Source organism: Bubalus bubalis, chromosome 7 (genome assembly GCF_019923935.1).
Source record: "Bubalus bubalis isolate 160015118507 breed Murrah chromosome 7, NDDB_SH_1, whole genome shotgun sequence".
In the NCBI taxonomy this organism is placed as follows: domain Eukaryota; kingdom Metazoa; phylum Chordata; class Mammalia; order Artiodactyla; family Bovidae; genus Bubalus; species Bubalus bubalis.
Window position 1 is genome coordinate 71,629,750 of NC_059163.1, and position 24,342 is coordinate 71,654,091.

The window sequence follows — 24,342 nt, forward strand, 5'->3', positions numbered from 1 at the left end:
ATGTAGACTTTGTGTCCAGCAATGTATTAAGTGCTGGGAGCACCCAGGGAGTAAGATGTGGCAGGGCAGTCTGCTGGGGGAGAAAGTGAAGTCGCTCAGTCATGTCTCTTTGCAACCCCATGGACTGAAGCCTACCAGGCTCCTCTGCCGGGAGCCGGCATATTGCATACTGAGTGCATATTGCAAATTGCATACTGAGTGCAGCACTTTCCACAGCATCATCTTTCAGGATCTGGAATAGCTCAACTGGAATTCTATCACTGTCGGGAGCCAGCGTGAGGAAGTCCGCCCATGACAAAGGTCATGAGGAAGGAGGCTCGACATACGCAAAGGTGGGATCGAGCCTCAGGAGTCCCCCTGGAAATTCTCGAGCATCTACCCCCAAAACCAGAGTCTGCCTACTTTCTGCTTTGTGCTTTCACCTACACCTCTGACTTTACGGGGGCTGTGCCCCACTACGTCTCTCTGAAAAAAGAGTTAGCTTACAGTTCCAGTTAATAATTCCTGGGTGTGACAGTGTTTCAACCTACAAACTCCTTTGGAAATCCTCTAGCCTGCCTGAATAGGTTTTTCCGGCCACATGTGATTGTTCAGAGCCTCCCAACTGTGAGAGGCAGGAGATGTTCTAAACTGTCTAAACACAGATTCCTTTGAGTAGTTAAAAGACTGATTAGAAATTGTATTGGTGAAGGGTTTTTCACTTGTTGGCCAATGTTTGCTGCTAAGTCTCCATACTCCTTACCTACTGTGTCCTTGGCAGTGTATTGATTGATATAATGGGTGTATAGAAATGTAAGTAGTAGCCTCAATGTTTGTAACCTTGGACCCTTGAGTTAATTCTTTTCTTGATTGAGCCCACCTCACCTTTGCCCTATAGGAATGCAGCTTTGTCCAATGCCTTTTTGGAGGCTGGTTCCTGACTTTGGAATAATCACCTTTAGAGAAAAATAAGTTTCTTAAAATGTTAACAGGCCTCCTGGCCAGAAGATGATGTCAATCACCTGAACTTTTGCATATGATAAGTTTGAAAGCCTGGCTTCGATTAGAACCAGGAACTGCTGTCCTTGCATGACTCCACCCCTTCCCCCATTATCCTCTATGCACAACTTAAGGTATAAAAACTACTTTGGAAAATAAAGTGCGGGCCTTGTTCACTGAAACTTGGTCTCCCCATGTCACTCTCTCTCTCAAAATCTGGCTGAGTCTCCATCTGGAGCGTGGAACCAGCCATGCTTGCTAATTATGCCTGGGCTTCTAAGATCCGACCGGGGAGGCCTCAGTGTCTCCTCTCCTTCGGGAGAACGGAAGGACGCCTGCGGCCTATGTAAGTGGTGCAAACTTCTTGTCTTGAAGTTTTATTGGTCTCCCGCGTAAACCAAGCTACTCAGCCTCTTTTCTCCACTGAATTTTCCTACTGAGCTATCCTCATTCTATTACTCTTTATATCTTTGATAAATATTTAAATAAATAGGTCGCCTATGCCGTCTCTCCTTCGAATACCCTGGATCAGCCGGGGCTAGACCCCGGCACTCCTCCATCCACGGAATTTTCCAGGCAAAAGTACTGGAGTGGGTTGCCACTTGATAACTTCAAAGCATAAAATACCCCCTAGAGTAGGCAGAGGGCTATGGGAGCACAGAGTAAGGGCACCAACACCATCCTGAGGGCTAAGGGAGAGCCTCAATAAAATGATAAACTAAGCTGAGACTTGAGCGCAGTGAGCAGTTAGCCAGGGAGGCGCGCGGTGTGTTGGGGAGAAGTGTCAGTGTTTGTGACTGGACTGGAAAGGCAGACAGTGAGTATATGTGAGAGAGTGAGTGAGGGTGTGTGCATCTGTGATGGGAAGGAATGTGAAAAGAGAGAAGGAAGGAAGGGAATTACATGGCAAAATAAGGAAATATGGGGACAATGGAAGACTGTTGAAGTTTTAAAGTGGAGGAAATGGTAGGAGCACGTGTGTAGTTTTGGAAGATCACTACAAAAGGCTTTGCTATGGAGGGGGCCAAGAGGGGAAACAGAGAGGTCAGTTAAGAGGCTGTTGTAGTGCTCCGGGCTAATATGCTAGAGATCTAGATTAATAAGAATTTACTGATTAATTCAACAGATGTATTTAGCCGTTTGTTGAGACCCAGTTGTGAACAAAAATGTTTACCTCCTGTAACAGAGGTTAAAAATCTGATGGAGGAAATAGACATGGATGATGTAATTGTACATATAAATGTTAAACAGCAACTGTGGTAGGTGGTACTGTGACAGAGACTGCTTCTCCCCCTCCCCCCAACCTGTTGTTTGCTTCTTTGTCCAGGTAGACAGCTGAACTGAATTTGCTGTGGGGTATGGTCATGTGTCTGAAGTCTGGCCAAGGGTGTCTAAGTAGAAGGGATGGCTGTGGAGAGCTGTATATAGAGAGGAGCCAGTCCCCCTAAATGTGTGGAGGAAAGCTGCCCTGACAACCTGTACACTAGGTTAGAAGTGTGGGTTCAATCCCTGTGCTAGGAAGATCTCCTGGAGAAGGAAATGGCAACCCATTTCAGTATTCTTGCTTGGAAAAATCCCATGGACAGAGGAGCCTTGCAGGCTGCAGTTCATAGGATCACACAGTGGGACACTGAGCATGTGATGGATGAATGGATGTGTTACATGAGGAGGAAGTGGTTCCTGACAACTGACTGATGACATAGTTGAGTCTTTGTTATATCAGCTTTGTCTACCATAAACCAAGATATATTGTAAAAGAGAGGTACAGAGTGGACTTGGAGGACTGGGCATGGAAACTCAAAGCAGCACTCAGAGTGGAGAGAGGAAAACTGAATGAGAAAGGTATCCTAAAAGCCAACAGAAGATATTTAGTTTCTAAGTTAAATCAAATTAGAACTGATTTTTCTCTGATACTGTGCATAATGGGCAAGATTCTGGTGTCAAACCTAGAATGGTCATAAGACTTTGCTAGATTAGACTGTCATTTGAAAGTTCTGGTTTAAACTGGCTGAAAAGTTCTTATCTGTTGACAGAGAATTTAAACATATGCTTTAGAAGTTTTGCCTACAGTTATACAGACTGCACAGAATTTCTGACTCAAGGCATCACAGGAGCTGAAGTTCCTTTCGTTGCGGTTTTCTTTTTTCCCTTTGATTTTGCAAAATTCTCAAAAACGGATTTTGTGTGGAATGATTTTAATAACTAAAAAAAGGACCAACCACTTCCCTCTCTTCTTCCCCTTTGTCCTCTATTCACTTTTCTCAGTTCTCTTACCTTTGACTTAAGGATGGTGCCTTCCTCATTTTCTTCCTACTTCCCAAAGTCCAAATTAGCGCTTCCAGTCAATGTAAAACATTTTCCTAAGGAGACTATAAAAATGCTTTTCTGCCTTTTTCTTCTGGCTTTCCACCTCACTCTCTTAAAAACAGACAGACAAACAAAAACTCCTCTTTGCTGCTTATCCATTCAGCTCAGCCCTCTTCTCTTCCTTTTCTGTCTCTTCTCATCCTTTCCTCTTCTTTCTCATTTTACTCTTTGCCAGTCTCTTATGCTTCTATTAATACTTTTAAAATGTTTCTTTCTTTGCTTCTGCACCTTGGTTTAAGTCTACCACAAGTCACTGCAATATCTTCCTCAGTTCCCAAATGGTATGTTTTTTTTCCCTCATCTATAAGTGGGAAAAATCATGCCTTTTCCCATGCATTCCCCTCCTCTATTTTTTTCATACCTTGCAAGATACCATTTTAGATGGCTCATTTTCTCTGCCCTCAAGAAACTTAACATGATAAGCAAGTAAAACTTTAATTATGCAAGATGTGTCACGCATGAGCAACGTAGGCAAGGAGTCCTGGTGAGATTGGAGAAAAGAGCAATCAAGTGGATTCAGGAAACCAAGGGGAGGATGGTGATGTGAGGGATTTCATTTTGTGGTTTGGCAAAGTCAGCGCCCTAGGAAAGTACAAAGGAGTAAGAAAAGAGTGGCATTTCAGTGAGGAGCACTTCAAAAATACAAAATGATCTGCAATTGCAAGGTACTGCTATTTTTGTCCTCTTATAGGTCAACACCATCAATGAGACAACTTCAGAAACCTCCATTGTTTGGCCATTTAAAAATGTCAGAATTATCAGAGCCTCTGGGTTTGTATCCTGAGTCAGCTAAAAGTTACTATAGATTTAACAGGTAAGAGAGTTGAAGATCAAGAGCATTAAAAGAATTTATGGTATCCAATTCTGAGTATACCATAGCTAAAAATAGGACTGTAGCTGAAATCTAAAATGAGAGAATATTCAGCAATGACCCTTTATTTTTGGGGTTTCTGCCCTTAAAAGTTTAATAATTTTTTTTTTTTTTTTCAGCAAGAGCTCTTGTCCTGATTAGTGCCATCAGTACATGGAAGAGGATCTGTATTTGTACCAGACAAGCCATACAAATTGCTCATCATGGTCAAAGTTCCCTTTTAAACACATAGGTCCATGCTTGCTTTGTTCTGTATGATCCTGTTACCTTTGAAGCAGCCAGTGGGCGTACAGATGTTTCTCTGGGAGGGTATGATGAGTGGGAAGGCAGCCCTCCATAGACTTTGAGATGACTTGATGTGAGCACTCTAATGGAAATACCATCTACTTGATGCACCAATAGACTTGCTCATGTCCCAGCTCAGATTCTCTCTTTGTCATGGGGTTTAAGAGCCCTACAGGGAAAAAAAGAAAAGAAGGTGGTAAATAGAGACATATGGGGGACCTAGAGCAGAGAGAGGTAGGAGAAAGAGGTAGGAGAGGTGAATACAGAAAAGTCAATTGATAGTAAGTAGGTTGAGAGATGGGAGACCAGCAGAGAAGCCAAGTCATGAAAATGGTGGACGGCTTTTGCTGCTGTTGAATGACTAGAGCTACTATTGCAACCTGAAAAAAACTGAATGATACCCTCTGAGGCCCCGACTGTAGCCACCGAGACTGTTCCTAGGATTTCTCACCTCTCCATGTGTTCTTTCCACAGACTTCCCCACTAACTGATGTAACACTAACATGTCTCTGCTCCTTCTTGCAGAAAAAATGTAGCTCACTTAGTAATTCACAGATTATGTTTTTATACTAGGTCACCATATGCAGAAAACTTACTCTCATGGGCTGTAGCCATACCTGTTCAAGTTGAAGTGTTGCTATAGTGAAGTCGCTCAGTCGAGTCCCGACTCTTTATGACCCCATAGACAGTAGCCAACCAAGCTCCTCCATCCATGGGATTTTCCAGGCAAGAATACTGTAGTGGGTTGCCATTTCCTTCTCCAGGGGATCTTCCCGACCCAGGGATCGAACCCGGGTCTCCTGCATTGTAGGCAGACGCTCTACCGTCTGAGCCACCAGGGAAGGCCTGAAGTGTTGCTAATTACATAATAAAATCCGTTGTCTAATTTATTCAGGTTGTAGATGGTCTTCTGTCCTTTCTGGTTCCTCTCTCTTTAAATATCTCTGTATGTGTGTGTGAAGTCTCTCGGTCATGTCTGACTCTTTGTGACCCCGTGGGCTGTAGCCTACTAGGCTCCTCCGTTCATGGGATTTTCCAGGCAAGAGTACTGGACTGGGTTGCCATTTCCATATCTCTAGTGCCAGCTAATACAGAGAAGCTAGGTGAATGCAGGGAGAAGAAACTCAAGTTAAACTACTTGTTATTCTAATATTTGGTGATGGGAAAGTAGAAACTAATGAGTAGGTAGTAGAGCAGAGAGAGGTAGCATATGTATTGGTTTAAGGGTATGTTTGAACTTGAGCATGACTGTATCACTTTAAGACTCAGTTTCCTCACCTGTAAAATGGGAGTAATAATACTACTTTGTAGGGTAGTTTTGAGGATTATATGATTTATTAGATGTAAAAGGCTTAGAAAAGTGACTATCCTCCCATACCCACCCACCCATAGGGCTAGTTGGGGATTAAATAGGTTAATACAAGTAACACTTTTTAAAGTACCAGACACCTAAAGTCAAGTGAATATTAAGAAGTACTGTAACAGCAACATGACTTCTATAATTCCTCAAGTGGTTTCTCAGTTAATGGACTGATAATTTATATTCCAACCCACCGTGTTCTGTGATGAGTTGGCACATATGATTGAAAGTTGCAAGAAACTGCAGCTTGGGGTGATGAGAAAAGCATGAAACCAGGAGACCAGAAGTTTTGTTCCAGCTCCAGCACTAATGGGGTCTGTGACCTTGGTCTAGTCGTTTGAGCTCTCCGAGTTTCAGTTTCCTCAAGTGTTAAATGAAGGTCACAGTGTTCTTCCAGTTCATAAATGCTGTGATTCTAAGCCATCATGTGGTTTTAAACTTTAAAAACTTGGTTTGTAGACATGCATTTATAAGCAAATTAAAATGTCTTTGCAGTTGATAATGACTTCAGTTGTTCTAGACATGGAAGAAATTCCGTTTCATTTCCTGAGACCATGTTTCATAGGATCTTAAATAAGGAATGATGTAAGTTTTAATACATAACATTACTCTCTGATCATCACTATATTGTTTTTAGTGTATATTTCTATTAATAGCATATCGTAAACTAAGTGGTTAAAAGTTAAGCATGTACAAGGATAGTCACTGTAATTAGATATGGCCTAGAAAAAGTAATTTAGGGATTGTCTTTGGTGGTATCTAAAATTTGGTATCAGTCTCATGGAATTTATTATATTAGGAAATTTATAAAGTTGTAATCAATCCTGTCAGTTCCCCCCTGATTTCTCCAGAAGCACCATACTAGTTAAAATTTGTGTAGCATTTTTTTCCCCCCTCAGAAGCCAGGGATCCTTCTGTTCCATTTTTATTTCCAAAGTCAGAGTAGGGCTGTGGTTTGGCAGCAGAGGGTGTGGTTTTGATGAGGTTAGCTAGGCAAGGAAAATGAAACACTACAACAATTGTGAAGACAATTCACTGTGTAGAGACCATACATCCTTGAGACGTCTGTGTTTATGCATAAAGTATCTCCAAATGGTTTAGAATTATTCATGGATCCCAGCGAGGGCCGCTGCTGACAGGAGGGAGGGATGGAGGGAGGGAGACAGGAAAGAAAAAAGTGAAGAAGGAGGAGAAGAGAGAAGAACAGGAAGGGAAGGTGGAAATAATATTTGAATATGAACCATGGAAATATTGATGTTACAGAAAAACTCAAATGAACTTTTTGGCCAGTGTAAAACAAGAAGTGCCATTAATGATCAATTCAGCTTACTAATTATTCATAAGGGAAACTGAAGTGCCAAAAAGTTCAGTACTTGCTAGAGGTTCCCAGGTGGCACAGTGGTAAAGAATCCACCTGCAAATGCAGGAGACACAGTAGACACGGGTTTGATCCCTGAGTCAGGAAGATCCCCTAGAGGAGGAATGGCAACCTCCTCCAGTAATCTTGTCTGGAAAATTCCATGGACAGAGGAGCCTGGCTGGCTATGGTCCATGGGGTTGCAAAGAGTCAGATATGACTGAATGACTGAGCACACACACACTCTGTTACTCAGAAGCCAGATCTTAGGTGATTTCTGAAGCTGGGTATTCATTCACTCTGGAGAAGGAAATGGCAACCCACTCCAGTGTTCTTGCCTGGAGAATCCCAGGGACAGGGGAGCCTCGTGGGCTTCCGTTTATGGGGTTGCACAGAGTCGGACATGACTGAAGTGACTTAGCAGCAGCAGCAGCATTCATTCACTCATTCATTCTTTTAGTCAAGCAACGTTATTGAAAGACTTCTTTGTATAGGCAGCATGTTATGCATTGAGTGACAAGGGACTCCTTCAGCTTACATTCTGTGGGGAGAGATGCTATAGTATAAGCTAGTTACCCGATAAATGTAAAGATGAAATCAGATTGTTGAGTGCTTTAAAGAAAATAAAACAGGGCATTGGACACAGGGTGATGGCATGTATGGGGAGGGAAGACTTCTCTGAAGAGTTAGAGAAGGAAGGAACTGTGCAAAGATTGTGGAACAGAGCGTTCTAGGCAGAGGACTAGGCAGAGAACTTCCCTTTCTTCTCTTCTACTTCCCCCACCTTCCTGCCCCTTCCTCTTCCTTCTCCTCCTCCTTCTTCTTTCCATCCCCATACCCCACCCTGTGCTTTAAATGTGTTAAATATTATCCTTAGAGCAAGCATTAAGTTCTGGATTATTATCAGTCTCTAGTTTAGAGAAGGGACAGCTGAGGTTCAAATGAGGTGGTGCCAAGGGCAGTAAGTGCTAAGACTCTAAAGTGGGGATGCATTTGTAGGATTTGAAGAAAGAAAGCCAATGAAGCTGCAGCACAGTGAGCAGGAGAATAATGGTGTGATTAGAGGTGGGAGAAAGAAGCCTGGGACAGTTTAGGAATAGTCTTAAGCAGGCAATGACTTGATTTGTTTTGTAGTTAAGAAAGGCCAATCTGACACTTTTCACTGGAAAAGACCCTGATGCTGGGAAAGACTGAAGGTAGAAGAGAAGCAGGCAACAGAGGATGAGATGGTTGGATGGTATCAGTGATTCAATGGACATGAACTTGGGCAAACTCCGGGAGATGGTGATGGACAGGGAAGCCTGGCATGCTGCAGTTCATAGGATCCTGAAGAGTTGGACAGGACTTGGCAACTGAACAACAAGCTGACACATTGTATGCAGAGTGGATTAGAAGGGGCTGGAGTGGACACAAATAAACCAACTGAGATACTATTGCTCTTGTCTGGGTGCAGGGTGATGTGCCTCAAGAAGGCTGCAGTAGAAGTGGGGGAGACTGGACAGATTCTGAAGCTCAGAGCAGACACAGTTAGGCATGTCCCCCAACCTTGTTACTCAGTGTTCTTTTTACTAATAAGGGGGAAGATGGGCTTTATAAGTAAAGCAAAATTCCAGAATCTTTAAATATGATTACCATCATTTTGTACTAATATTGTTTTAGACCGTGTAACTATTTCAAATATGATTACTTTATCTAAACTCAGAGGGACAAGAATCCCCCCATTACATTCCAATTATAGAATAAAAATTATTCATCACAGCAAAGCAAGCAGGTGTTAAGATTTTCATAAATACAAAAATAAACTTCCAGTTTATGAGTCGAAGTCAATGTCTATATAGCTCAATTTCATGTATGTTTTATACATTTATACCCACGTGAAAGTGAAAGTCGCTCAGTCGTGTCTAACTCTTTGCGACCCCATGGACTATACATTCCATGGAATTCTCCAGGCCAGAATACTGGAGTGGGTAGCCTTTCCCTTCTCCACGGGATCTTCCTAACCCAAGAATCGAGCCCAGGTCGAGCCCAAGAATACTGGAGTGGGTAGCCTATCCCTTCTCCATCGGAGCTTCCCAACCCAAGAATCGAACCATGGTCTCCTGCATTGCAGGTGGATTCTTTACCAACTGAGCTAGCAAGAAAGCCCCATACCCACATAGACATTCACATGTCAATGATTTTAGTCTGACCAGTGATGTTAAGGCAAATCCACAAAATTTTACTGTCTAAAGTGTCATAATGTATAGCACAAGGAACCATATTCAATATCCTGTGAAAAATCATAATAGAAAAGAACATAAAAAATGTATATATGCATATAACTGAATCACTGCTGTACAGCAGAGATTGGCACGACATTGTAAATCAGCTATACTTCAGTAAAAAAAAAAGTGGATTGGCAGACTTCAGAAACACTTCCAATGTTGACAGTTAAAATAACTGCTTTAAAAAATTTAACTGATCAGGAGAAGTTGATAAAAATTCAGTGAATTAAACTCTTAATAGTTTTCACTTTGTTTTGTTTGTATTTTGTATGCTATAATGGCACTGGCAGATACTGCTTTGGTTATATGTATAATATTTAGTCACTCAGTTTAGAATATTTTCCTAAGTGTGGAAAGAACTTAAGCATGATATAAAGCTCATGGAACCTGCCCAAAAACCTACAGGTCAAATGTCCCTGTAATATCAGTGGCTGTCATTAAACACCAGTAATATTCCCCAGATGCTTTAAATATGTTAAATATAATCTTTCCAACAAACATGCAAGTTTCATATTATTGTCAATCTCTAGTTTAGATAAGGGACAGACACAGTTCAAATGTGGTAGAGGAAGCAAAACCAGCCTAGTTTGTAGGCCCAGTCTTTTTCTTTCTTTTTACCTATAACATTTTGTTTTACTTTTACTTTTTGGTTTTTAAAAGAAAGTAAAGTACTGCACTGTGTGGTATGTGGGATCTTAGTTCCACCATCAGGGATGGAACTTGTGCTTCCTGTATTGGGAGCACAGAATCTTAACTGGACTACCAGCGAAATTCTCTAGTCATTCTGATATGCTCAGTTTTATGAATCATTCAGTCTGCCTTCAGATTAGAGAAACAATGACGCTTAAATCCACATTCAAGTTCAAAAGCTGATATTCTGCAGCCAAAGTCCTGTTTGAGTGTTTGTCCTGATGTTTTCCCATCATGATAGTCCTCACCTAGAAATTCTGCATGAAGTTACCTATTAGGTTAGTGTTTCTCAGACTTGAGCAATGTATGCAACTCCGATAGGGAATAAAAATTTATTATTGATTTAAGTCAGTTTCAAAGAATGTGACTTTAAAATGTACAACCAGAAAGCTGTTATGAGCTCCTTATGCTTATAATTCTTACATATGCAGTGATAGAACTGGAGGCAAGTTTAAAAATTATATTAAAACAAAACTATTAAAAAAAATAAAACAAAACTATTTAAACCTATAGAAACTCTATGGTCTACATCCTTGCAGCCTTTCTGGACTCACTGTGAGAGGGATCTTAGATACCCAGCCCAGCGGTGAAAGCTCCGAGTCCTAATCACAGGGAAATCCCTCATTGGATTCTTTTATTTGGCTTTTCACTCCTGTGGTAATGTTATTCTCCCACTGTTCTTCTCTGTTCAAGCCACCTGGACGCCTGTCTTCCTCCAGTGCACCTGACGTCACTGAGTCTGCAGTTGCAGCCAGCCTACTAGGTTTGCCTCTGTTCTGTTTCTCTTAGTCCTTGACTTGACATCATGGCAATCAAATATAATAGTAAATAAAGGCACCTACATTGGTTGGCAATACTTGGCTTGAAGCTGGTCATTCAGATGATTGAAATAATACTTACAACAATATTTTAGTTTATCTCAAAAATGTAACCACAAAATTTCATTTTGTAAAGAAAATATGTGGACTTAAAAGAGTATGTCGGTGGAAACACAGAGTTCCATGAACTCTGCTTTGAGAAGACTTGTGTCTACACTCTATAGCCTTAGCTTCTAAGACTAGGAAGCTGATACCACTGGCTTTATTTTTTATACTGTTGTTGGATATTTTACCGTAGGCATGATTTAATTTTGCAACCAAAAAAGTCACCACTTAATCTCATTAGTTATCAGGAAAATGCAAATTAAAACTACAATGCAATACTATTATATATCCACCAAAATGTTTAAAATAGACAAACCAGGATTGTGAGGATATAGAGTAACTGGACCTCCTTTATATTGTTAGTAGGAACACAAATTGGTATAACTACTTAGAAAACTGTCTAAAAATATCTATTAAAGCTGAAAATACAAATGTCTATGACCAGGCAATTCCATTCCCTGATGAACACCCTATAGAAACTTAATATGTTCATCAAAAGTCATGTAGTAAAATGTTCACAGCATCGCTATAATACTTCCAATCTGGAAACATCCCTAATGCCCATCAACAATAGATTGGATAAATAAACTGTGATATGTTCATATAATCAATTATTATATAGCAGTGAGAATAAAGAAATTATTGCTACATATTGCAATAACATGGAGGAATCTCAGAAATACAATGTTAAACAAAAGAAGCCAGATATGAAAAAGTACATACTTCTTATGTTTATATACACACACACAAAAGTATGTGATTTTATTTATACAATTTCTAAAAACAGCTAAAATCTGTGGTGTTCTGTGAGTACCCCTAGAGAGGGTAGTGGCTAGGAGGGGGCTTAAAGGGAACTTCTGGGGAACTGCTGATACTCAATTTCTTATTTTCAGTGGTGGTTACTTGGATGTAATAATTTATTGAGCTAGATAATTTGTACTCTTTTCTTTATGCATTCTAGCTTAATAAAATGCTTTCTTAAAAAAAAGACTTTTCAAAAGTCTTTTGGCATTTAGATATTGTCACTTTTTCTTTGGCTTTTGAGGTGCTATTGTTTTTCTCTCTCCTTGTCTATTTCTTTTAATTAATTTATTTTTTTACTGAAGGATGGTTGCTTTACAGATTTTTGTTATTTTCTGTCAAACCTCAACACGAGTCAGCCATAGGTATACACATATCCCCTCCCTTTTGAACATCCCTCCCACCTCCCTCCCCATCCCACCCCTCTAGGTTGATATAGAGCCCCTGTTTGAGTTTCCTGAGCCATACAGCAATTTCCCATCGGCTATCTATTTTACATATGGTCTCCTTGTCTATTAATTCAAGGACAAAAATTTTTTTAATGACCAGCTATATACAAAACACTGTGCTAGGCAAAGAGCTCTACTGCACCAATAGGAAGATGACAAGTTGTATTTTGAAAGTTTGAAAAACTGTTGTAGAAGCTGCTTGTCAAGACTTTGAATTAATCTTCAAGATTCTTTCCAATCAGAGCTTCATATTCCCTCTCTGGCTTCTGTATTAAACTGTTTTGACTTAGTGGTCACCTCCCAGTTGGTGTTCTTGGCTTTTGCCCAAGAAAATCCTGCTTTCTGTTCTGTGGTCTCTTGTTCTCCCCAGCTGTTCCTAATCTTTGAACTCTTACTCTGCCATCTTGGATGTATCAGATTCTTTCTGGCTCCTCTCTCCCATCGCTTCTTTTAAGAATTTAGGGGATGAAAAATTCCTCCAAGTCTCCATTGGAGATTCAAGTTTACTCTGCATTCAAGGAGTTATTAAGTATTATCCTTCTATCTATATTCATCAATTTTGTTGTTGTTCAGTCACTAAGTTGTGTCTGACTCTTTGCGAACCCATGAGCTGCAGCATGCCAGGCTTCCCTGTCCTTCACTGTCTCCTGAAGTTTGCTCAAACTCATGTCCACTGATTTGGTGGTGCCATCCAACCATCTTATCCTCTGTCACCCCCCTTCTACTCCTGCCCTCAATCTTTCCCAGCATCAGGATCTTTTCCAGTGAGTCGGTGCTTTGCGTCAGGTGGCCAAAATATTGGAGTTTCAGCTTCAGCATCAGTCCTTCCAGTGAATATTCAGAGTTGATTTCCTTTAGGATTGACTGGTTTGATCTCCTTACAGTCCAAGGGACTCTCAAGAGCCTTCTCCAACACCACAGTTTGAAGGCATCAATGCATTATATAACTTCTACATATAGTTGTTGCTATATCTCCAAAACGATATAGTTTACTTTCTTGTTTGGTATTAAAGTTTGTTTTGGTTAAAAAATTTTCAAAAGCAAATACTCTTGACTTCAGTAATAAGTAAATAAATGTCACCCCTATCACTTAGCATTATTTGGGAGGTTCTACTATGAAATAAGACAGGAAAAGCAAATGAGAATTTCAAATCATGAAAAAGAAAAGGCAAATATATTAATATTTTTGTTTACATATAATATACTTCTATGCCTGGAAATCCCAAATGACTCAAAACATTAAAACCACCAAGATAACTGATAGAGTCACTGAATATAAGATAAATTTAAAAAATTTAAGTATAGTTGACTTATCATATTGTGTTAGTGTCAGGTATGCCACATAGTGATTCCATTGTTTTTTTCAGATATATTCTTTTATAGATTATTACAAGATATTGAATGTAATTCACTGTGTTACACAGTAAATTCTTGTTGCTTATCTATTTTATGTATAATAGTTTGTATCTGTTAATCTCACACTCCAAATTTGTCCCCTCCATCCCACTTTGGTAGCCATAAGTCTGTTTTCTGTCTGTGAATCTGTTTCTGTTTTATACGTAGATTCACTTATATTATCTTTTCTATCTTTTTATAGATCCACATATAAGTGCTATCATACAGTATCTTTCTCTGATTTACTTCACTAAGCATAATGTTCTCTAAGTCCATCCATTTGTTGCAAATGGCAGTATTTTTTTTTTCTAAGACCAAGTAATATTCCACTGGAGATATATATATATATATATATATACCATATCTTCTTAAGCCAGTCATCTGTTGATGGGCACCTGGGCTATTTCCCTGTCTTGGCTATTATAAATAGTGCTGCTATGAACATTGGGGTACATGTGTCTTTTCAAATTAGAGTTTTTGTTTGTTCCTGATACATATCGAGAAGTGGAGTTACTGGATCATATATCAGAGAAGGCATTGGCACCCCACTCCAGTACTCTTGCCTGGAAAATCCCATGGACGGAGGAGCCTTGTAGGTTGCAGTCCATGGGGTCGCTAAGAGTCGGACACGACTGAGTGACTTCTCTTTCACTTTTCAATTTCATGTACTGGAGAAGGAAATGGCAGCCCACTCCAGTGTTCTTGCCTGGAGAATCCCAGGGACAGGGGAGCCTGGTGGACTGCCATTTATGGGGTTGCACAGAGTCGGGCATGACTGAAGAGACTTAGCAGCAGCAGCAGCATAGTAGTTATAATTTTAGTTTTGTAAGGAACCTCCATACTGTTTTCCTTAGTGGCTGCTAAGGTAAATATTTTTAAAAAGCAGTAACTTCTCTGCATATTAGAAGTAGAGTTATACATAGAAATTACAAAATAAATTCTTTAAAAATAGTGTCATGAATAAATTTAACAAGGGAAGTCTAGAATGTATATGAACAAAGTTATAAAATTTAATTAAAGGAAATAAAACATGTCTTGAATAAATGGAGAGACATACCAAAATCTTGGATTAGAAAAAAATTATGAAAATACAAATCCTTCCCAAGTTAATATAAAAATGTTATTGAATCTAGTCAAAATCCCACTAAGGACCCAGTAATGAAAAGGATACAAAAAAATAAAAATTCAAAAATTGTCAAGAGAATCTTGAACAAGAACAATAAGGGACATTTTGCTGTACCACATATTTTAAAAAGATACTATGAAGTGACTGCAATAAAAATATTACAATATGTCCAATAGATAATAGATAGTACTTTACAGCCTTACAGACCTTTCTTTTTATGAACAGGGTGAGTATGGATGAGTCAAACCTGACAGTAGGCTGTGAGGTCCCTCAGCAAAAAAGATCCCCTTGAGCTCTGTCCCCTGAGCAGTTCCATTTTCCCTTCTCCACTTAGTCAATGAGTCTGACAAAATACATAGAGCAAACACCAAACTGGTGCCTGCTTTTGAGAGAGAATTGTACAGAAGGTCTTGTTAAGCTCTCAGCGAGTTTGAAGTCCGGTGAGAGAGCCTGGCGGTTAAAGTACTGAAGGGCAGCACATCTGCCTGTGGGGTTCTTGCCTCCTGCACCTCTGCAGGTGTACCTGAGCCCACAGTCTAACAGGTCACATGCTTATGGTCCCTTGGCCAGAGCCAGCAGCATTTTCCCAAAGAGCCACGTTACTGAAAGTCACAGAGAAGTTAATGTCCCGGTAGCAGACAATCAGAATGTGAATTATATTTCACTAGAACAATAGGTTTTCAAACTTACACTCTTAAATATTATAGTATACTAAAATAAATTTTATTTTCATATGCCAGAAATCAACAATCTGAAAATGAAATTAAGAAAATTCTATTTACAACACCTACTTCTATTTGGAAAAGAAAAAAGTACTTAGGAATAAGTTTAACAAAAGAGTGTAAGACTTGTGCACTGGAAACTACAGAGCATGAAATAAATAAATGAAAAACCAAATTAATAGAAAACAGCTTATTTTCATGGATTGGAAATTTAAGATGGTTAAGATGGCAAGCACTTCGCTGGTGGTCCAGTGGCTCAGATTGCACACTCCCAATGCAAGGGCCCTGAGTTTGGTTCCTGGTCAGGGAACTAGACCCCACATGCCACAACTAAAGATCCAGCACAGCCAAATAAATAAACATATTTTATATATATATATATATATATATATATGGCAGTACTCCTCAAGCTAATCTACAGATTCAATGCAATCTCTATGAAAATGACAACTGATTTTTCTGCAGGAATTGTCCGTCTGGTCCTAAAATTCATGTTGAAATAGAAAGGGCCCAGAATAGCCAAAATAATCTTTTAAAAAACAACAAATTTGGAAGACTCAGACCCATTTCAAAACTCGCTACAAAGCTGTAGTAATCCCAGGACTATGTAGTATATGTGTAAATATAGATACAGAGATCAGATAGAGAACAGAGTCCAGAAATAAACCTAGACATCTATAGTCAATTGGAATGATGTGGTCAAATTAAATATAGGATCCCCAGTTAAATTTAAACAACAAATAATTTTTTAGTAGCTCCTGAACAATGTTTGGAACATACTTATACTAAAAAAATTATAGTTTATCTGAAATTCAAATTTAACTAGACATCCTGTGTTTTTATTTGCTAAATTTGGCAACCCTGAATAGGGGGGCAGGACAGACAAATTTTGCCCATATTGTTATATGCCAAAGGCTCTGGGAAGGGGCTGGTGGGAGTTCTAGGTATTTACTTAAATTTCTTCTAAAGGAATTCTATTTTCTTTACAATAATAACCTTTAAAAGAAAAATATTGCAAAATGGTAAAATGCATTGTACATCTCATTTTAAAAAAAACCTTTGGCTTTGTGTAGAACCATAATTAAAATTATTAAAATAGAGAATGAAACAGAATGTAACTGGATTTACCATAATCATTGCAATAATTAGGGAATGTTCCCCATTTCCCCATAAACAATGTTTCACTCTATCAGGCTCTCCCCACCCCGCCCTGCCTCAACATACTGTGACTGGTCTGAAAATGTATGCTGGGATCTTGAGTTGGCATTTCCTTTTAGTCCCTTCCGAGGTCACTCTGTGCAAAGTTTACAGTTCTTTCCTTGATTACATTGTGCCTAAAGTGTTAAACCCCCTTAGCAGTCACTGCACAGATTTCCTCAATGAGACCCTTGTGCGCCTGACAATGTGACTATTTGTTTGAAAGTCACTACCACTGACATTTGTGCTGCTCAGTGCTGTGTTACCAGTGCTTTCTTTATGTCACTGTTTCTCTTCAGTAACTAAGAAAAGCAAAACAAAGTACAAATAACTGCTTATTCAGAAAGAAATCTCAGATTGTTCCTTAAACCTGCTCCAGGCAGCACATACAGTCTTTTGAGTGATCTGGAAAATATGAAAAACTCTTGGCTGGGAGACAAAACCCAAACTGATCTGCGGTGATGGCAAAAGCAGAAATAGGAGCTCAATAATAAAAATGAATATCTGTACAACTGCTCGTGGCTTCAGGAGGGAGGAGGAGTTCTCAGAAGTTCAACTATGATCTGATGTTTGAAAGGAGGCTGCATGGGAGGGAGGGAGGGAGACCCAGCTTTGTTTCAGGGCCGGTCCCTCAATTGTTGGTTGATTGATTGAAAAAGGCAAATGGGGCTGCCGTCTCCCTGCCAAGGGTTTTATTCTGCCTCAGCCCTCCCTGAGTGCCTGGAGTGTGGACTCTCTGTGGCCCTCACCTGCTGCTTTGTTCCAACAAAGCCGGCGTCTTGCAGCCGCTGCCACTCACTCCTCTGAGCCGTTGTCCCGGCTGTCCTGAGTGTGTAAACCCTGCCACCCCCATCTGCCCAGCCACCTGCCTCCTTTAAATATCTTCCTGCAACCCTATGGCTTCTGGAAGCTCTCTGGAATCGTTGCCACCCACTTGTCTTTAACTGCCAATAAAATCCTCTCCCAGAGCCACTCTGAAAATGATTGTGTCTCATGTCTGTTGTGTGTATGTCCCAACAGAGGCTGAAGCACATGTACTCGGAGGCAGACAGGCTAGGGTTCATTAACTGATTTTGTCTCTCGCCGGCTCTGTGACCTCCAGCAACAACAGTCATGATGATACCTAGACAGCTAGTGAGCTACGTGCCAAGCAAGTGTTCAGCATGTCACGTGCTCCCTTTTATTTTCTCCCCATGTGAAAGTTACGAGTGGCACTAGTGGTAAAGAAGCTGCCTGCCAATGCAGGAGATGTAAGAAACGCAGGTTTGATCCCTGGGTTGGGAAGATCCCCTGGAGGAGGGCATGGTAATCCACTCCAGTATTCTTGCCTGGAGGATCTCATGGACAGAGGAGCCTGGTAGGCTACCGTCCATAGGGTTGCAAAGAGTCAGACTTGACTGAAGAGACTTAGCATGCATTCATTCTCCTTGTTTTACAGACCAGAAAGCTGACTGAGAAGTAAAAGGAACTTGATCAAGGTCAAATAAATCCTTCCTGGTGGAGCTGGGTTTGGAATTCAAAGGATCAAGGTCTTACTAGGGGACTCAGATATCAGGAGAGGTACTTTTATTATTTCATCTTCTCAACAGCCCTATGAAGTTTGTATTATCCACATTATAGAGATGGGGTTGTGCTGTGCTGTGTTCTTAGTTACTCTATCGTGTCCAACTCTTTGCAATCCCATGGACTGTAGCCCACCAGGCTCCTCTGTCCATGGGATTTCCCAGCAAGAATACTGGAGTGGGTTGCCATGCCCTCCTCCAGGGGATCTTCCCAACCGAGGGATTGAACCCAGCTCTCCCACATTGCAGGCAGATTCTTTATCATTTGAGCCACCAGGGAAGCCCAAGAATACTAGAGTGGGTAGCCTATCCCTTCTCCAGGGCAGCTTCTCAACCCAGGAATTGAACTAGGGTCTCCTGCATTGCAGGCGGATTCTTTACCAGCTGAGCTACCAGGGAAACCCAGAGATGGGGCTACTAAGGGCCAAAAGGTTTCAATGACCCATCCATAATCAGGCCTATAGGAAGCAGGCAGTGCTTCTAAGTAGGAGGCTTACACCTGCAATGGGGGGGGGGGGCGGAGTGTGTGTTGTGCACTAGTGAATTTGCAAAATGCTGGGTCAAGTCTAACTAAACAGGTGTTTTTTTTTTTTCTTCCAAGTTTTAAATTGTTTAACCATGGGGCTTCCTAGAGTCTTGAACAGTACACAAAATGTGCACCATGCTGAGTCACTTCAGTCGTGTCTGACTCTCTGTGACCCCATAGACGGCAGCCCACCAAGATGCCCTGTCCCTGGGATTCTCCAGGCAAGAACACTGGAGTGGGTTGCCATTTCCTTCTCCAATGCATGAAAGTGAAAAGTGAAAGTGAAGTCGCTCAGTCATATCTGACCCTCAGCGACCCCATGGACTGCAGCCTTCCAGGCTCCTCCATCCATGGGATTTTCCAGGCAAGAGTACTGGAGTGGGGTGCCATTGCCTTCTCCGAATGTGCACCATAAGTCTCCAAAATAGGATTTCATAGGCAGCCTTTTCAAATGTATTGAACCATGAAGCTTTTTTTGAGATCCACCTATTAAAGTTTTCTTTTTTTTTTTTCCTGTAGTAACGCTTCCCTGAATACAAGTTAGGAAGACACTACACTATTTAAGTGATAACACCTGCAAGATAAGGAAGTCACTAGAGATACATTGGTTGTTGCTGTTCAGAAGGTAGTAACAAACCACTCCAGATGCTTCCAACCTGGGTGAGCTATTGAGCCTGCCAGGGAGGACCAGCTGCCCTTGGGTCTCAGGAGCCTGAGCCCCAGATGTCGTTTGCTTTATTCATTCATTGAACTGGTATTTGTTTTTTGGTTTTGTTTTGTTTGTAATATTTTGTTGACCTGTTGTTTGTTGTCGCTGCTGTTTCACCTGAGCTGTGTGGCTTTCTGGGTTTTTCCCATTGGATTCTTCCCAGTGGGTTCTAATGTGGGATAAAGCATTTCACAAGGTAACCTCTTGTTAAAATCCAATAAAATTAAACCTAGGGCAGAGTTTAGAGTCAGCACCAGTCTTAATGTGAGTTGGCATTTAGCACTTAAGACATTTTATAATAATGCCTACCATTTATCCAGTGTTTATTATGTGCCAGGTTTTACATGGGTTGTTTCATTTAATCTTCCTCATATCCTGTGGAGTAGTTACTATTGTAGAAGCCTCCAAGATGGCCCTCCATGGTCCTCTCCCACACTGAATTAGAGATGCCCTGAATGACCAATAGAATATGTCAGAGGTGGTGGAATGTGACCTCTAAGTCTTCAAGGCATAATATCACTGCAACTTCCATCTCAGTCTCTTGGATTGCTTACTGTGGGTGAAGCCAGCTGCCATTTTGTGAGGACATTCAAGCAACATTATGGAGAGGCCCCTATGGAAAGGAACCAACTTGCCAGCCGCATGAGTGAGCCTTTTTGGAAATGTTTTCTCCATCCCCAGTCAGACTTTTAGATGACTTCAGAACCCAGTTGACATCTGACTGTAACCTCATGAGAGACCCCAGAGCTACTCCCAAATTTCTGACCCATAGGGAAGACTATTGTTGTTTGAGGCAACTAAGTTTCAGGGTGATTTTCCATAAGCAAGAAATAACTAATAACAGGTACTAGTACTATCCCACAATAGAAAAAATGTGGGAATGGAAAGTATGAGAGATTAAGTAATTTACTGAAGGGATTTACTTAAGTAACTTACTCACAGGACTTGTTCAAGGTCACAGCCAGAGTTAAGGTAGCTGTGCGGGATGCAGCAAAGGACTCTTTCCCTCACACCCCAGAATACAAAATACTGCCCTGGAAGTCTGCTATAGAATCCCGATTTCTAGTTCTAGGCTCATTTATTCAGTGCGGTGATGTGATAACACAGAATATTTTGGACTCAGTCCATTTATACCTCTCATGAACTTTAGGTCCTTAGAGAGTAATATTATTTACCAGGTTGTGGATGAAATAATTTAATATATTAAACGTTCAGGCAGAGTCTAGGCACTGGATATTTTGAGTTTCCTTCCCTTCCAATTCCTCCTTTAGCATCAGGCCTTACTTCGGTGGTGAGGAAAAAAAGAAGGTTAGCCCAGCCAACAATCTGTCATTCCCACCCTAGAGGGAATTAGCTCATCCAGATGCAGCCCTAACTGGCAGGAGACTGAGGAGGCAGCCTTTTTGCTTGGAGAGCAAAGGACAGGAAGACATAATTTTTGAGTATGGTTTACTTTGGGAGCAGGCAGGTTTGGATGGGTGCCCCAGGAGGCTTTTGGAATAGCTAGAGGGCATCAGAAGAACCCAGAGAAGCCACTGTAAGTAGGCGGGAGCTTTTTATCACAAACTGACTTAAGGCCTGCCCTATGTAAGTCATGTTAACAAAGACGGTTGTTGTGCAAGTGTTACCTGGAATATCTGCTGCTTCAGTTTCAGCCAGGAGACACTAGGAAAATAACATAGTGATTCAGTCTTCAAAGTTAGTCTTTGTTTTGTGTTCTTTGGGTTTTTTTTAAAGTCCTTGGCCCCAGGTATAAACATCTTCAGAGATGCACAAAAACCAAAATTAAGTACCTTGGCTTAGGTCACAGAGTTTGGTCTAGAACCCCCCAAAAAACCCGTGTTGTAATCACTATGTTTAATCAATTCGCTTTGGGTTGAAAGGTACACATTGCTTCTTCCAAGAAGCCTCTCCCCATAATGCTGCGAAAGTTTACTTATTTTGAGAAATTTTAGCGGTAATATGTAGTCTGGCATACTCTGTCAATAAACTCTTGTTTAGGCAAGTCTTTTAAACACCTATTTTTACCAGGTACTCTATTGCCTGCTAGGGATTTGGCAATGAACAAAATGTAGCCCCTCATGCTTTCATGAAGGTTACACTTAGAGGTGGGCACCATGGTAGAGTAGATGATAAATTATGTAATCAGCTGAAAGGTGATAGAGACAAGTAAAACAAGGGAAAGAAACAAAAACAGGGTTTGTGGAGTGGACAGTACAATTTATATAGAGATTGGTTAAGGAAGTTCTTACTGAAAAGGTGACATTTGGGTAAGACTTGAAGGAGGTGAGGCGGTGAGCCATGTGTCTATCAGGGAAGAGCATGCCATTAATTTATCTACTACTTGGGACTTGCTCTTGGGTTCCTTCATGTTGGTAATTTTATTTTTTCTTCTGTCCCCTAGTAAATTCTCAGGAGCATGTATTTCATCTTCTGCTTCCTTGGGTCTGATATAAGTGCCTTCTACAGAATGTTATTTGTACCGCAGGCTTTTTTTTTTTTATACCACAGGCTTTTAATAAATGCTTGTTGAATATTTTGTTTAAAGTCATTTTCTCACTATTGCCCTTTTTAGGCAAGAAATGAAGGGAAAACTACAGTAGTTCAGTACTCTGTCCAATAGTCTAAATTACTTAGAATGTCCAAACCAACATTTAACTGCGCTATCCAACATTCTGGGTTGGTATCCTTTGCCTTCCATAAACATTACATGTAAAAAGATTTGCAAAAGTCTTGGCTTCTTCTAAATTCAAAACAGGAAGCCCCTATAATCTCTAAGCTGTCTTTATTCACCTCCAAACCCCAAGCTGGAATCAACCATTACTATTTTGTAATTACAATCTCTTTGTAAAATGAGCTCTGACATTTAAAAAAAAATGATTTCCTGCTTAAGCTAGAGACATCCTGTTATTCTTAATAATATTCTATGCCACCTAAATATTAACGTACCTTGAATTCATAAGGACAGAACCATACATGGCTGGGAACTCATGTGTTTCTCTTTGATTTTTGCAAAAAGAGACACTTCATGGAAACACTTTCCAATTTCTTTTTTGAACAAGATTCTCAGTTTTCATGCCGGTGAGACACTGACCTTGTTTGATTCAGTGCTTTCCACAGAAGTACATAACCCGTGCTTGATTTTGTTTTGAAAAGACAAATTGAAAATGCAAAGGAATTATAACAATGTTGAAGATCCTAATGACGCCAACAATAATAGTGTTAGGGAAAATTTAACAGATCAAAGTCAGAAGACAGAGTCAGCGGCTGAGGAATGAGCTAACATTACACATAAGAGATGGAGACAAGGTGATGTCTTAATGAAGGTGAAGGGGTTGGGGAGTCAAGGGAGATCATTCTCTAAAGTATAACTGATAAAAACCCAGAAGACAAACTCATTATAAGAGACAGATCAAATGGTAGGTAATAAGAAAGTCAAATGTGTCAAGAAGAGCTTGCTGCTTTGACACCTGTGGTCATGTACACGCCTCTAAGGAAGACTATTAGGATAACAGGGATGTAATCACTCAGGGTTTTTTCCAAGAATATAAATTTCTAGCACCACATATTCTCTCCCAGTAAGCCCTCAGATGTATTCAGTAATGCTTTACTCACCATCTGGGGAAATAAACATCCAATCAAGCACAACTATCCGGAATCTTAATCATTTCAGGATGTTAGATATAGAAAAAAAGGACTGGTCTTAATTCTTTCTACAGTGCATGCGATACTACTTGCACATCTGGAGAGGGAAAGACAGCTGCTCACTCTGTATGTGAAACCTTGGGCAAATTACTTACCATCCTGAACTTCACTTCCTTTAACTATAATACAGGGATAAGAATCCAAAACTTAGATGGATGGTGCTTAGGAACATGAAAACAATAGCCACCTTATACCAAGTTCCAGCACATCTTTAAACCCTTTATGTGTATGAATGTATTTAATGCTAGTAACAATCTATGACATAAGTATCATGATTTACAGATGGGGGAACCAAGCCCAGAGAGATCCAGGCCATTTCAGATTCAACCATGTACTCAGCTGCCACTCTGAAATATTTCTCTCATGATGGATGTAAAACACACAAACAAAATATTATTTTTGTTATAGGGAGAAGATACAATATTTCTCACTTAAGCAGATTCAGTTACAAAGTGATTGCTTCCCTGAGACTCCCAAACATATTCAGGTGAGAAGAAAATCAGAACGGATAAAAACAGACACTTTAAAAATAATGGGATTAGGCTTCCATGGTGGCTCAGTGGTAAAGAATTTGCCTGCCAATGCAGGGGACACAGGTTCAGTCCTTGGTGTAGAAGATTCCACACGCTGTGCAGCAGCTAAGCCCATGCGCTGTAACTACTGAGCCTGTGCTCTAGAGCCTGGGAGCTGCAGCTACTGAACCCATGTGCCACAACTACTGAAGTCCACATACCCAAGAGCCCATGCTCCGCAACAAGAGAAGCCACCACAATGAGAAGCCCGTGCACTGCCACTAGAGAGGAGTCCCCGCTCACGGCAACTAGAGAAAAGTCCACACAGCAATGAAGACCCAGCACAGCCAGAATAAATAAATAAAATTATTTTTACAAAATGGGATTCAGATACATTTCCTTTTGGACCACATGTCTTAGATTGATAAGTGGGCTGAACTGACTGGTGATCTCAGTCAAAAAAGGGGCTCCCTTAAATGAAAATAGCATTGACTAAATTGCTTGACTAAATCAATTGTTTTATTTTAAAATCATCAATCTGTC

At 40.5% G+C, this 24,342-nt stretch overlaps 1 protein-coding gene and 1 non-coding gene across 4 annotated transcripts in view; both read right to left on the bottom strand.

The window, feature by feature from the left end:
* RBPJ (recombination signal binding protein for immunoglobulin kappa J region) overlaps nt 1-24,342 on the bottom strand; it is a 241,798-nt gene that overhangs the window by 154,372 nt on the left and 63,084 nt on the right. The window contains exon 2 of one of the 3 annotated variants that reach the window (XM_025290222.3): nt 4,484-4,670. The exons of 1 other annotated variant lie outside the window; for it this stretch is intronic. In XM_025290222.3, the coding sequence (XP_025146007.1) occupies nt 4,484-4,599 (116 nt within the window). In that variant the 5' untranslated portion in view covers nt 4,600-4,670. Of the gene's footprint in view, nt 1-4,483; nt 5,147-24,342 lie in introns of those variants that run through there. One more of the 3 variants, XM_044946025.2, reaches the window with a different exon arrangement.
* TRNAC-ACA lies at nt 5,272-5,343 on the bottom strand. The gene has a single exon. It is a non-coding gene; the product is annotated as a tRNA-Cys (tRNA).